Genomic DNA, 14,210 nt, shown 5'->3' with positions numbered 1-14,210 from the left:
AATTTACCCCATTTTCTACTAATAACAGTCCACCATGCAGTCGAGATCCAACTAGTCCATTTGTTTAGTCTGTTTAAATGTTGGTTTAAAACCTGTATTGTTTAAAGAATGGTTTTCGAGGGATAATGTAAAAACAAGGGGAAATAAAAAGTACAAAAGGTGAATCTCTTATTGAACTCTTTCATCACAATAAATCGTATTGTTTTTTAAGCGTTAAGATCTGTATTTTTAACCAAGAAGGCCCCTGTAAATCCTGCAGAAAATAACGTTCCGTTCATGCAGTTCACTGACTCCATTTCCCAGAAAGCCTTGCGAATATTGTTACGTATTTAGTCTGCGCCAAACGACACAACAGTAGACCATCAGACTGACGAGGAAAACATCATTTAAGAGTCGTTTTAGCTTAACACAAAATAACTTCAAGCTTCCATAAGCTTCGTTTTTGTTTCTTTAGGCGTCTGGAGTTTAAACTTAAAGGTAAGTTTACGTTACTCAAGAAAGCTTAAAGCTTTTAGTGATATGACCGGCTGCGTACAGTCAACGTTTGCTAACGCTAGCTAGCTAGCTAGCTATCCAAACGCCGCAGTAACGTTACAGCCACCGTGTTTGACTCGAGTACAAACATCCTCCTCAGATATCTACCTACTTAGATTTCGTCTGCCCCATAATTGTGTTACATTTATATATGTTGTTTGAGAGTCTGAGCAGGGCCGTGATACCTTGTAATCATCAATGCTAACTCCAGCTATTCTTAAGAACACCCCCTGTTTGTGTGCATGTAATTTGGTGCCAATAAACTTCGTTGGAAGATTTGTCCAAATCTGTAAATAACGATTACTCGCTTTAATTGTTTTTTCTGTTTATTGAGTCAGGTCTTTGTTAGTAAATGTAAAAACTGGTAAATTTCAAGTGCACAAACCGGTGTTTTAAATGTTTGGCGTGTTTAGATCTCAGCGCAGTTAGACTTGGCTGAGGCCACAGATTACTAATATAAATTATAATTTAGTATAAATTATTTCAACAAAGTCATTTCTACTCAGTTTGGAAACTGATCTGAGTCTCCTTTGCTCATCAAACCGTTTGCCTCTAATTTCCTCAAATGATCTGTAGATGTCCCTGGCGGACGAGCTCCTGGCAGACCTGGAGGAGGCCGGAGACGAGGGGGAGGATGGACTGTATCCAGAGGAAGAGGAAGGGGAGAGTGATGGAGAGGGGATGCAGGGAAGGACAGGGGGAGGGCTGGAGGACATCCCAGAAGAGATGGAAGTGGACTACAGTAAATCTGAGAGTGTTTCGTCCATCGCAAAGCTCCGCAATAGCAAACAGGTGAGTTGTATCATATGTGAGCAGCTGATATTTACAGTAATCCATCTGTTGTTGTCTTTCCTGCAAAATCTTAACGTTTGGCTACAGTTTTCAGAGATTATGGACAAAATTTCAACGTATGTTGGAAAACAGCGCAAGAACTCAGAGGGTGAGTGTGACCCATTTGTGTGTTTTCCATTGTATGTGTGACTGTAGGTTTTATGTTTAGGAAGTTGATTGACTTTGGTATCATTCTGTTTTTTATTCTTTCAGTCTCTGGTCCAGTTGAGGCGGACCCAGAATACAGACTGATCGTAGCAGCCAATAACCTCACAGTAGAGATCGACAATGAGCTGAGTGAGTCGACTTGGTAATAAACTAAAAATGAAAAGAGTTTGATTGTTGTTCTGCTCTATGTAATGTTATTTTTCTGCCTGGGTTTCAGATATCATTCATAAGTTTACCCGGGACAAGTACTCCAAGAGGTTCCCAGAGCTCGAGTCTTTGGTGCCAGATTCTCTAGATTACATCCGCACAGTCAAGGTGAGATGAGCTGAAAGTTTTAATTGGAAAACCTTTTTCACAATGAGAGTAAGGAACCTAAAGTTGTTTTATCTGCTTCGCTATTTATTTTTATCTTGAGTTGGACAGAGGACACAGTTTATTCATAAACGTTTGGCAACACATCTGCAGAAGACTAATAATTAACAGTTTATAACCAGGCATGTCATGGGAAAGTTTAAGGTTTAAGTTATCATCATGTTAAAGAAATTTCATTGATTGTCCCAATGGGTTAATGTTACAATAAATTATTATTACCAGATATGAATGCTAATAATTTCTAGACCCTCAGGAATGATTTATGGGTAATCGCGCTTCCTTTTTATTTTACACTTAACTGTTATTTCCTCCATTTGTGTGTCCTGTGCAGGAGTTGGGAAACAATCTGGAGAAGTGCAAGAACAATGAAACTCTCCAGCAAATCCTCACCAACGCCACCATTATGGTTGTCAGTGTCACAGCCTCGACCACACAGGGGTGAGTCGATGGACATTTGGTTTATCCAGAGTGAATGTCACCTCTGTGGACGACAGTTGCTTCAATCAGCAATCTGACTCCGTGTGTTTACATCATTTCAGGTCACTGCTAAGTGATGATGAGCTGAAGCAGCTGGAGGAGGCATGTGACATGGCTCTGGAGCTGAACCAGTCCAAACACAGGATATATGAATATGTAGAGTCCAGAATGTCATTCATCGCCCCAAATCTGTCCATCATTGTTGGAGCGTCCACAGCTGCCAAGATCATGGGTGAGAGGAGCATGATCTTGGCAGATCATGAAATGAAATTAGTTGAAATGAGTAGAGTATATGAATCACCTTTTCTCTCTCTCTCTGGCTGCAGGTATCGCTGGTGGCCTCACTAACCTTTCCAAGATGCCCGCCTGTAACCTGATGCTGCTCGGAGCTCAGAGGAGAACCCTGTCCGGCTTCAGCAGCACCTCCCTGCTGCCCCACACCGGCTTTATCTACCATTGTGATGTTGTGCAGTCACTTCCACCTGTCAGTAAATATATTAACACAAATGTGTCTTGCATTTTTTTTTTTGTGCATTTAACTCCGCACAGGGACCTTGTCGCTGATACTCGCCTTCCCTTGTTTTTTCAGGACCTCAGGAGGAAGGCGGCTCGTCTAGTGGCTGCGAAGTGCACTCTGGCTGCCCGTGTGGACAGTTTTCATGAGAGCGCAGACGGCAAGGTGACTGTCCAAACGGAACGCATTATGAATTTATCAATGGCAGCCTCAGCCATTTCCATATTGTTGAAGTTACACCTATTGTCAGTTTTACAAACATTTAGATATTTTATTTTTGGATGCAGACAAATTTAAAGACATTTTATTCATCTGTGACTGAAACCTTTTATGTCTATTTGCAGGTTGGCTACGATCTAAAAGAAGAGATAGAGAGGAAGTTTGATAAATGGCAGGAGCCTCCGCCAGTGAAGCAGGTCAAACCACTGCCAGCCCCGCTGGATGGACAGAGGAAGAAGAGAGGGGGAAGGAGGTAGAGAACAGCCGCTCAACACATGCAGGGCTCTGCTGAACAGGCCACAGATTTAGAGACAGATGGAGCAGCTTGAAGTACTAACTTTATCTCTTTTCCTGAAGGTATCGAAAGATGAAGGAGCGTCTCGGGCTGACTGAGATCAGGAAACATGCCAACAGGATGACCTTCGCGGAGGTCAGTAGATTTTATCATCTCCTGTTGAGCTACTCTTCCAGCTTTACTTTTATTTAACTCTGAGTTGTTCATTTTTAAGAAACAAGATTTTCAGTATAGTGAATGAATTGTTACTGAATACTAAAATCGCAAACTATTCACCAACCCCTGATCAATGTACAACAGCTGAGAGATATAGCTTAGCTTTCTTATTTCAGCCAAGAAGCAGAATTAACTTAAATGTTTATGGTAACACCAGTGTATCGAGAAGTTTAATGTTGTTCGTCCTCAACAATCTTTGTTTTAACTTTGGAATAAGCGTCCACAGCTGAGTGGAAAGCTCCCCCAGTGATGACGTTAAGACCAGCATTCATACTCGCACTAAAGCATCTGACATGTTCGCTGCACTTCTACAATCAGTAAGAGAAGCATAAGTAGTGAGACTTGATGCCCAATGATGTGTTGCAGATTGAAGATGATGCGTATCAGGAGGATCTGGGCTTCAGTCTGGGTCAGCTGGGGAAAAGCGGAAGCGGGCGCGTCAGGCAGGCGCAGGTCAACGAGGCCACAAAGGCCAGAATCTCCAAATCCCTACAGGTAAACTCATTCATGGTGCATTTTCAGTCAATTGATGTAATTTTTTTTTTTTCCCCCCAGTCTCTTAATTCTCTATTTTTTGCCTTGTACACAACAGAGGACATTGCAGAAGCAAAGCATGACGTACGGAGGAAAGTCCACAGTCAGAGACCGCTCCTCAGGAACCAGCTCCAGCGTAGCCTTCACTCCCCTACAGGTAAAAAGAAGTGAACATCCACTTAAACAGATCAACCCCCGAGCACTCTGAGGGTTTATCTTGGTCAACAACTGCTCTTGTTTGCAGGGGCTGGAGATCGTGAACCCGCAAGCTGCAGAGAAGAAGGTGGCTGAAGCCAACCAGAAATATTTCTCGAACATGGCCGAGTTCCTCAAAGTCAAGAAGGAAGCTAAGATGTGAACACACACACACACCCCCCCCACATGGACAGTTGCATTCAACACTGCTAAGTGATAGTATATTTTGAAATCCGTCTGACATTTTATCCTGTATTTTGTTTTTACTTATTTTTTCCCATTTTAATAAAATGTGAAGACTGAACAGAGCGTCCTGTCTTCCTTAGAGAAGCGTATGTGAAACGAGTGTTTTAGCCATTTTAACTGATGCTGATAATGTCTACAGTTAAATGTAATGCATACCTCAAGTCGTAACCCATTGGCTGTTCTTGATACAGCTAATGGGTCACATCCACATCTCTAAATCATCTAAAACTAGTGGAAAATAAGTGAAACTTCATGTAGGAATGACAGGACTTTACACCACACACTGACATGTAATTTCTTAAAAGTATTTATTGAAATTTTACAATCCTGTTATAACCCCGTTTTATGACATCTCCCATGCAGAACTGTGATGAGAAAAAATTGTAAATACGTCTTGAAATTCACATTTTAGCAATTTCTTAACTGACCTTCCCTTTCTGAAAACCTTTAAAGCCTGAAAAATAGAATCTATAAAAGGCAAATCTCTCATAACTTTGCTGTATTTTGCTGTTGTGTTTTTTCTCCGTATCCTCAACCCCCTCCCCTCTTCCACTTTACCAAAAAAAAGCCTGAAAACTCATCACACACAACAGAAAATTTAAACTGCAGTACAGATCTCAAGTTTTCATGGTTGCTTAAATGGAAAAATCTGATTCAGCTTAACACTCCCCATTCAAACTGCCAAGAAAAGGTGGATTCAGAACCAGATTAAATCTTATTCTTCAGGGTAGTGCTTGAACAACCACGGCAGATAAGTTATACTTTACTCAACCCACCAGAGTTAAATCTACCACGAGAATTTTAGGATTTGTTTTCACTCTACATGTAAACAGTTTCAGTGCACATTCACTGTATAGGGTTTCCGCTTAAAATATCAGGTGGTAAATTGAACACAGTGGATTTTATGATGTAACATCAACAGAATAGAATAAAACTTTGTAACTAAAGGAGGGAAGTTGACTCAAACCAAACTCAGATTCGTCACCTAATGCTATTTGTGTATTTTGAGGTGATTTGGGTACAGGTACATTCACTATACTTAGCGTGACCTTTTGCATTGAGGATGATGAGTATTCCTCAACGAAAGGAATCAAAACACCGAGTAGATTAATGTCTCAAACCCTATTTTTAAGATTTATTTTACAAGTTTATTAATTTGTCACAAACATGAATGCGCCATAATAATGCATTTTCATTAACAGGTTAACTTAAAAACATTTTATTTGTAAAGAGAGGGAGTCAGAGACCAGTTCAATTGCATAGCAATTTAATCCATGTCCAATAAGGACTCTTTCCCTGTCACAGGGAGAGGCCCTGTGGTCACTCTCAATCAGCGTTTTAAATCGACCAAGACAATATCAATAAAACTATTGATAAACGCTCACTATCTCTAATAGTGACCATATTCAACAGGCATCGTAGGGTCTTAAAAGAAGCCAGTCCTACACACCATGACTAAATGTCCACTGTACCTCCCCGTTCTAAACCACCAAATTACAGTAAATACAAGAAGGGCAGTTTACTCAACAATCAAATCCAAGGTTTGTTTTGTGTCAAGTCAAAGGCTTCCAGGCTCATGTTGGGTAGGTGGTACAGAGAATCTTGTTGAAACGGAAAAAGAAAACAAAACATGAGAAACATGCATGGGGTAGGCTTTCCTAATGCCACATACTGAGTGTGCACACAGACAGGCACAAACGCAGATCTCTAATGAGAACCCTCCCGGCTTGTGCAGCGTGATGCATTTAATCAGGCCCACAGGGCATTTTTCGTCAAAAGCAAAGCGCTACACGAGGAGCGAGGGCTTCACGTTGAGATGCAGCCTATACAGACACCAGTCTCCATGTTTGGAGAGGGTTTCTACTACACATCACAATCTCTATCCACAGTTTGAAGTTCAGTCTCGGAATGTCAACAGCAGCACGTTTTGTCTCTCTCTGTCCTTGCTTGTCCTTCTGTCCGTCACTGCAGGTCTCTGTCTTCGAGGTACCTGTACTCGAAGGTGAACCCCTCCTTCTTCCTCTGGCCCCATTTCTCATAGTCAAAGTAAATGTAAGTGCCCTGCAGGAACAGCGGAAACATCAATCAGTCCAAAACTCAAACCACAAATGAATCCCTGCGCTGGGTTCTAACTTAAAAAGAGAGAATGTGGACTGAAGTCTGCACCTGTTCAAACTCGTCAGTGATCGTCTTCGGCTCCTCGTGCCTCTGGAACCACATCATGTACTTGGTGTGAAACCTCCACGACTGTTTCTTCAGAGCCTTGGCAGACAGATACTGAGCCTTGGTGCCCTGAGAGGGGACGTAGAGGGGACGGGCATGTACAGCATTAAGCTTACAAGCAGGACTTCTTATTGAGACACAAACAGAGGGAGTGAACACAGAGTGTGTGTGGCGTTTACCTCCAGGTAGTAGAAGATGAAAAAGAGAGTTTCTGTGGACAGTCTCTGGTAGAACTCTATGGAGTCAGAGTGGTGCGGCGGTATCTGATGATGGAAGGGCAAGGTGGGACACGGATTCCTCATCAGGTATTGCCTTTGGGACAGGAGCATAGACGGTTATAGATCCATAGCAAAAACTTTTGATCAAGCCTTTCCATGTGTGCATAAAATCTAGAAAGAAGAAAACCAGCACCCCACCAACCAGATCCATGCAGGAATCCACGTCATAGTTAAAATGCTGACAGGTGATTGTTTGGGTGTTTTATGAATTACTTCTTAAAAGAAACTGAGCTGCCAAAATCCCACAAAAAGACTAAAAGCAACCACATAAATGTGTTCGTTCTCACTGATGTCATAAATTTAAAAATGATATTTTTTATGTTTATAACAGACATTCAGATCATGTAAAAACAGGCTGACTAAGAGCAATAATATATTGAAAAAAAAAAAAACTTCATGTAATTAATGTGTTGTTAAGTAATACAATCATAAGCAAATTATCATTATGCAATAATGAAAGTAAATTGGGGAAATGACTAAAATATATTTAAATCCCATTTCTCAAGCCATAAAAAGCAAGCTAGAGGCGTCATCACTGGTTGTGACAAACTCACCTGATCCTCTCAGAGTCGGAGGGGTGCGGCATGTGTGTCCAGGCGGACTCCTGCATGGCCTGCTGGTAGAGCTGGTCTTTGGGAAGAGGGGTGGGGCCAAGTGGACAGACCCCGAGCGAGGGGGGAATGCTGACTTCCGACACGGACGGCTGAGGGGCGGCAGGTGTGCCGGGCGCTGCAGATGAACCAGAGAAAATATCTACAGGACAGAGAAAACATGGAGGGTTGGGTCACAGATGCTGTATAGACGCTTTTCTTAAGATCAAGAACTCTCCCTGCCTCTACTTTTTATTGCAGAAGGAAAAATGTCCATGAATTTTGTCTTCTTTCGGAGCACTTTTCTATTTAAATCACTCTAACAAAACACTTATTTGTTACATACTTTATCTTTACTTTTAGATATCACATTTTTTCTTCTAAAAGTAAAAAATAACAATGATCTTTGATCAAACCCTTAAACCCCAATGATATGAAATTGAGAGAAACAGCAACTGTATATGTGAGATCAGATCAGATTACTTAACTGACAAACACTTAATTGATAATTGGAAACTTGCAATCAATATCCTGTCAGTCAGCATATTGATGAATATGGTAAATACTTTATGGGTGTTTTCATCATCTATCATCTTGCCCATTTTTTCCAAATGCGATGTCATTAATGTAAGTCACCTTCAGAGGTTAGTCAGTGTACAGGTATCAACAGGATTACAGTGTAAAACTGTGAGCTGATTATTCTTCAGTGAGTCAGTGTAAAAGAAATGTCTGACCGTTCCGACCTCTGTCTGTTAGGTGCAGGTTGGGAATCTCTCCATCCAGGCCTGATCCCAGCGCTGCTCTCTCAGCCATCGCCTTCAGAGAGCTGAGAGGCTCAGGGGCCTGAGGCGGGAACGAGATGGACACAACATGAGAACAGCAGTGTTGATTGAGTACAATTAAGTTGGGAAGAGAGAGGAAAACCTACAGTTATGAGAATTTAAGAATAGGTTTATGAAAACCAGCTGCTACATTGACCTAGAACAGACAACACAGCTGTCGGAGATACCTGCCACAGTCGTTAACAATGACCTGCACTAGATACACTGCATTAGATTATGCCACTCATCTAAATACAGATATTCTCTGGTACAACTTACACAGCTAACAGCTGTGCTACATTGTATTCTGATACATTGTCCAACACTGCCCTCATCGTGGTGTTGGCAGTGAAGAAAATAAGAACTGTGCATATGCTTTAGTGATTTATGTATCTTGGCTTGACATGATTTCTATCTGGATGTACCATTGCAAGTGTAGGCTTCTGTGTTTGGTATAAATGTGGTCTAGAGCTGAAGTTTGTGGGCAGCAGATATTTTAATAATGCTATTTGCAGCTGAGCATATGCATATCAACGCTCTCCAGGAATGCACTGAACAAAAGTACGTTATAAAAAACTGACCAGATGCCAGCAAAGCTATTTGGAAATTTGAAAATAATCCAGTTGCTTGGATCATTATTAGACCTTAAGCGTCCGTGTGACTCATTCCAGTACGAAAATGGCCTTAAGCGATGAGCGCTGTTGTAATATTCATACTCTTCAAACACGGGCTGATCTGATCAGGAAACAGGTGCCTGGTCTCCCTTTTTGTAATGAGCCTGCAGTGAGCTGAGGAGACTGCAGCTACACCTGACTGTAATCCTGCTGGTTTACACAGCAAATTCTAGGCACTCAATTAGACTTTCATGTGGCTCTGACAAAAGACTAAAGCTCCGTCTCAGTCAACATGCTCCTTTCCAAACACTGCTATTCTAGCTCACCTTGAGGGCCTCAGAGGCCTGTGTGTAGGAATGGGGCCCGTTGAGAAGACTCCCTCCTCCAGGTGTGCTGTCTGAGAACGAGGGGGACGGAGAGCTGGGAGGCAGGGTGATGGAGCTGATTAAACTGGGACCATTGTCCATCCTGCGCCAAGAAGAGTGGAGGCAACAGAAGTTAACTACCGTGAAGAATAAGAGTGTGCAGAGTTTGTAGACTCAAATTAAGGTAAATAACTCACGGCTGACTGGTTGAAGAACTGAGCGATGAGGGCTGGCTGCTTTGTGACTGGCTTGGTGTGCTTAGAGCTGATTCTGTGGAGCTCTCTGCGACTACAGCACTGTAACCTGAGAGCAGGTGAGAGGACAGTTAGAAAAAAATAATCCTTTATAAAGGGAAGACAATGTTGACTTAAACAAATAAGTTAAGAGTCACACACAGCAAAACATAACAAGTTAACGTACTTGTGCTTCCATTTTGCTTGAGTCCACTGGGTGGTCTAGCAGGAGCAGTGTTCACGCCTACTCCTCCTACCACGCCAACATTCCCTCCATTGCCTCCCATCATGCCAACTACTCCGGGAGTAGTACTGACAGAACTTGGCGGCACCTGAGAGGGACCAGGGGCTACATTTTGCCCAGGAACCAGACCCAGAATACTCCCACTTAAGGAGCTGTGGGCTGGGCTGGAGCCCAGCAAACCGAGCCCTGTCCCCGCCCCGTTGGTGGTGACTCCACTGGAGCCAGAGGTGGGGATGGAAGTGCTGCTCTCCACTGAAATGCTGGACTGGGTGGTGCTGCTCAAACCCAAGCCTCCTGATGCTGCTGCCTGAGCGTAAGGGGCAGGTGTGGAGCCCGAAATGAGCCCTGCCATTGTGTTTAAAGAAGTGGGGAGGCCACCCAGGCCTAAACCAGGCATTTGGTTGGCACTGCTGGTCCCCGTCAAGCCAATTTTGCTCAGTCCCAGCCCCAGCCCGAGTCCCAAACTGGATGACGGGGTGGGCCCGGATGAGGACTGAGACTGAGAGTTGGGAGCTGATGAAATGGGTGTGCTGGGTGTGGGGAGAGAGGGGGCAGTTGAGGCTGGGAGAAGAGGGTTGCTGGGCGGGCTGGGGGTGTTGTTTGAGGGGACAGAAGGTTTTGTCTGAGATGGCTGCTGCTGCTGCTGCTGCGGTTGGTTTGGTGGCTGAGGTTGTTGCTGCTGTTGTTGTGCAGGTTGATGCTGATGTTGCTGCACCGCACTGCTGAAGCTCCCTATAAGACTGCTGCTTGTGGGAACCACAGAAATGCCTCCGACTACACTTGCCATGGATACAAGGGAGGAGGATGAGGAGGACCCAGAGGTGGTGGAGGAAGAGAAGGAAGATAGCAAGGATGGGGTGCCGTTCTTCACAGGTGACTGCAAATGACAAAGCACCAGAAAAAGGCATTTCAGACAAAACTGTCCAGAGGGCAAGCACAGCTGTACAGTGCATGAGTAAGTTTACTGTGAACTATGGAGGCCCACTTATGTAGGAGATGGTACAAACTACATCAAAAGTCTCCAACCATGGTCCCAGAGGCCAAAACCCCTCAGTCACCGTGACTCTCCAGGACCAAGGATGAAGAGCGCTGCTCTAAACTGTTCATCTACTGGCACAGCACAGATGAGAGCCTCTCACCTGACTAACTTCACTGTCTGTCGACCGTCCCCTTTTCTTATCGTCCTCTGAGTTCTCCTATAGGAGGAGATACCTTGATATGACAATCGACTTTTGAAATGTTGATTCAGCAAAGTGGATTATAAGACAATGGGTGTTGTAGAAAGGTTAAATCAATGCAAACGTTAGAGAAAAATATGTCAAAAATTATGCCAGAATGTACTTTTGCTACCCAGCATCCCTTTAACACCCCGACACAACTGTCAATGATACAAAGACAAGAACTTACTGCAGTGCAAGTGGCCGGGGATGGAGGGATGGGTGAAGAGGAGGTGGTGGAAGTGGGAGTGCTGCTGGAGTGGAGATACATCTCATCTTCCACATTGCCCTGACCTGACGGAGAAGTTGCAACTAATGCTGCAGCTATGAGAGAAAGACAGAACAGAGACAAGAGTCAGATGTTTTTTCATTACAATCCCCGCCCCCTCCTCCCTCAATGTCTGCTATTGTAATAAAATTTAAAAACATCATCCCAACACGCAACCGTGTTCTACTCACGGATGTCTTCCAGGTCTAAGTCATCATACAGGAACTCGTTCTCCTCAAAGTCTGGGTCTTGGGAGGAATCAATGTAGTATTCAACATCATCTTTGATCTTCTGGATCGAATCCACTGCTATTGAGTCATTGTCCAGCATTCGTAAAATGGTTTCCAACATGCGGATGTGGAATCGATGCCTCTCAATCAACCGCTTGAGCTCCTCAATACGATCCTGCTTCTACGAGATAGACGATGATGAGTGTGTAGATTATGACAAAGATTTTAGCCAAACTTACAGTATTTCTAATGGGTAAGAATAAACATCCTTGAGGAGAGTGAGGTGGGAGGACTTGCCTCTTTATCGCCCTTCTTCTTTCGCGTCTGAACAGAAAGAGATTCCACCTCACTTTCAAACTGATCCACCTGCATATTTAGAGTGTCTATCGTGTTCTGCAGGTGAAGAGGAGGCAAGAAGGAAAAAAAAAAAAGAGTGTTAGTGGAATTTGCCAAAACTGCTTTACTTAATAAGCCCTATCTGATAGAGTTTTGACCAGTTCTTTCAAATTTCACATGCTGTGTTCATTCTTAAGTTTTCCTTTTTCTTCTTCACCTTTGGCACAAGGTAGAAAAAGGTATCAAGATAAATTCCAGCAACTAAAATGTACAACAGATGTGAATGTTGTAAAATGTGTATTACTGTTAGCCACTGCCCCGTTTCCTCCTTTTCCCTCTGAGCTGGATCCACTTTCTGAGCGAGCCCCAAGCCTTCTTTCGAGTAGGCTTTTGTTTTTGTTTCACGTTCCACCACCTTGAACCGCTCCATTTGCTTAAGAGAGAAAAATAACATAAGCCCTATTTAGTTAACTGTTTTGATGTGCTGATGTTGAAACGCTGTATTTTACTGTGAAAATAATAACAGAAAATAGGAAATGATGGAGAACCTTACCGTTTCAATGAGTTTGCGGTTCTCGACTAGCTGCCTTTTGTCTTTGATCTCATTTGAGGCCACCCATGTTTTTATCTGATCTCTCAATCGCTGGAAAGAGGACAGATGATGAAAATGTTTAAACACGTTCCCAATTTTCAGACAGACCCTCTGTTGATCACCAGCACAGATAAAGGGACAACAAGAGAGGAAATTTGTGTTAACTTGTTTTACCTGTAGTTTTTTAATCTCTTTCTTGAGGTCAGCCTCATATTTTTCCTTCTGGTTTGCATTGGCTGCATTGTGGAGCTAAAATGAAGACAAACAAATTAGATATTTTTAATTTAACCACATCCATTTTTGAAAGAGAGAATTAAACAAGTGCAGGATGCACTTTACCTTTTGCCAGATGTCTTCGAACTGTTCAACACCTTCAGCTACTTTTTTCAAACATCTATCGATCTCACCTGCGGAGACAAAAGATGTCATCCAACATCACTGCATGGAAATACAAGCAAAAGTTCTTCACAACTTAATTGAGACAAAAAACCACACTGCCAAATGAGAGCAGTCCAAGTTTTCTGTGCAAGATGCCAGGCTGGACAAAGTGATGGATCCTGTGCAACAGTACTTTCATCAAGTCTTACCTTGAAGTTTTCTCTTGTCAGCCATGGCTCTGACTACGACAATGTCCACATTCCGTCTGTCACAAAGTTATCTATGTTAAGGAAACATGAATTAATGCATAGTTCAAACACACAAATCCCTTCAACAGAGAAAGCAGCACATCGGTTTCCTGAGAGTGGGACTGACGTTAACTCCAGCTAGTTGACCAGTTCATGTTAGCTGCACAAATAATGTTAATTCTTCACAATTTGAAGACGCTTAAAACCAGAACTTTTGTATGGCCGTGTATCTATCGTTATATTTCCGTGAGCGTAGCCGATCTTGCTGTTACCATTATGACTGACATGGTTGTCAGCTAAAATTAGCCACCTAGCCTGCTAACATTACTGAGCTAACGTTAACACTAGCCAGTTTAACTCGTCCACCTCGCTCGGTTACTAACTGGCCCATTTCAAAACAAGTACCACGGAGCATGTAGATGGATATAAATCATATTCATGCATCATTATTTTGGGGTCCAGCATAGCTTTTATATGGTGGTTTTGCGTTGTGAAAGACACAATATATATATCAGAACCCGTTCTAACCGTTAACCTGCAAGCTAATGTGGCTAACTGTCTGGCTAGCTAATGCATAAAATGCTAGCTAGCAGCTTAGCTAGCCAAATTTAGGAAAAAGGGAAACTGGGTCAACCCGATCATCTAGATTTATACTTGTTTACGACATTTACCTAGGATATGGGCTTTCGTTTGTCTTTTTTCAAATACAGCCAAAACTAATTCCAGAAAGTCTTCTTTACTTCCAAATTGTGTTTTCTTTTCGACAAGCTCGCTCACTGTAATGTAGCTGAAGATGGACGGTAGCTAAAATCCCACCTCCGCGTTTGGGCCCCGCCCTAAATCTAATCTACGAGATCTGATTGGCCAGAGCCCACGCCTGTCACTGACACACATCCGCTTGAACGGGGTCCAACCATTGGCTCAGCCGTCTGATGACTTAGGATGGACGCAAATACAAAAATGCATCTGAGA

General features: G+C 42.9%; 2 protein-coding genes across 2 annotated transcripts; one reads left to right on the top strand and one right to left on the bottom strand.

The window, feature by feature from the left end:
* Nucleotides 1-348: 348 nt before the first annotated feature.
* Nucleotides 349-4,659, top strand: prpf31 (PRP31 pre-mRNA processing factor 31 homolog (yeast)). Its single transcript, XM_070835353.1, has 14 exons — nt 349-477; nt 1,111-1,326; nt 1,414-1,474; nt 1,579-1,662; nt 1,751-1,848; nt 2,237-2,343; nt 2,445-2,614; nt 2,709-2,866; nt 2,972-3,061; nt 3,241-3,368; nt 3,473-3,545; nt 3,993-4,121; nt 4,219-4,317; nt 4,405-4,659. The coding sequence occupies exons 2-14, from the start codon at nt 1,111-1,113 to the stop codon at nt 4,516-4,518; spliced, it is 1,527 nt and encodes a 508-aa protein (XP_070691454.1). The 5' UTR covers nt 349-477; the 3' UTR covers nt 4,519-4,659.
* A 1,145-nt stretch (nt 4,660-5,804) lies between these two features.
* cnot3a (CCR4-NOT transcription complex, subunit 3a) lies at nt 5,805-14,025 on the bottom strand. The gene is made up of 18 exons (XM_070835441.1): nt 13,910-14,025; nt 13,200-13,270; nt 12,952-13,019; nt 12,787-12,861; nt 12,574-12,663; nt 12,325-12,453; nt 11,982-12,077; nt 11,646-11,865; nt 11,377-11,510; nt 11,109-11,165; nt 9,913-10,846; nt 9,690-9,795; nt 9,454-9,595; nt 8,427-8,535; nt 7,657-7,855; nt 7,004-7,136; nt 6,768-6,893; nt 5,805-6,662 (listed from the first exon to the last, which is right to left on the bottom strand). Exons 2-18 carry the CDS (start codon nt 13,222-13,224, stop codon nt 6,564-6,566), a joined length of 2,742 nt encoding a protein of 913 aa, XP_070691542.1. The 5' UTR covers nt 13,225-13,270; nt 13,910-14,025; the 3' UTR covers nt 5,805-6,563.
* Between the last annotated feature and the right edge of the window lie 185 nt (nt 14,026-14,210).

This window comes from Pempheris klunzingeri, chromosome 8 (genome assembly GCF_042242105.1).
Source record: "Pempheris klunzingeri isolate RE-2024b chromosome 8, fPemKlu1.hap1, whole genome shotgun sequence".
In the NCBI taxonomy this organism is placed as follows: Eukaryota; Metazoa; Chordata; class Actinopteri; order Acropomatiformes; family Pempheridae; genus Pempheris; species Pempheris klunzingeri.
Note: the sequence above shows the minus strand (reverse complement) of the source record. Positions and strands in the feature narration are given on the sequence as shown.

Coding starts and splice junctions, on each gene's coding strand:
- prpf31 (XM_070835353.1), top strand. CDS start 1,111: ATGTCCCTGGCGGACGAGCTCCTGGCAGACCTGGAGGAGGCCGGAGAC. Junction 1,849..2,236: donor ATTACATCCGCACAGTCAAG/GTGAGATGAGCT, acceptor TGTCCTGTGCAG/GAGTTGGGAAACAATCTGGA. Junction 2,615..2,708: donor CACAGCTGCCAAGATCATGG/GTGAGAGGAGCA, acceptor CTCTGGCTGCAG/GTATCGCTGGTGGCCTCACT.
- cnot3a (XM_070835441.1), bottom strand. CDS start 13,224: ATGGCTGACAAGAGAAAACTTCAAG. Junction 12,454..12,573: donor ACCGCAAACTCATTGAAACG/GTAAGGTTCTCC, acceptor TTCTCTCTTAAG/CAAATGGAGCGGTTCAAGGT. Junction 11,866..11,981: donor AGAAGAAGGGCGATAAAGAG/GCAAGTCCTCCC, acceptor TCTATCTCGTAG/AAGCAGGATCGTATTGAGGA.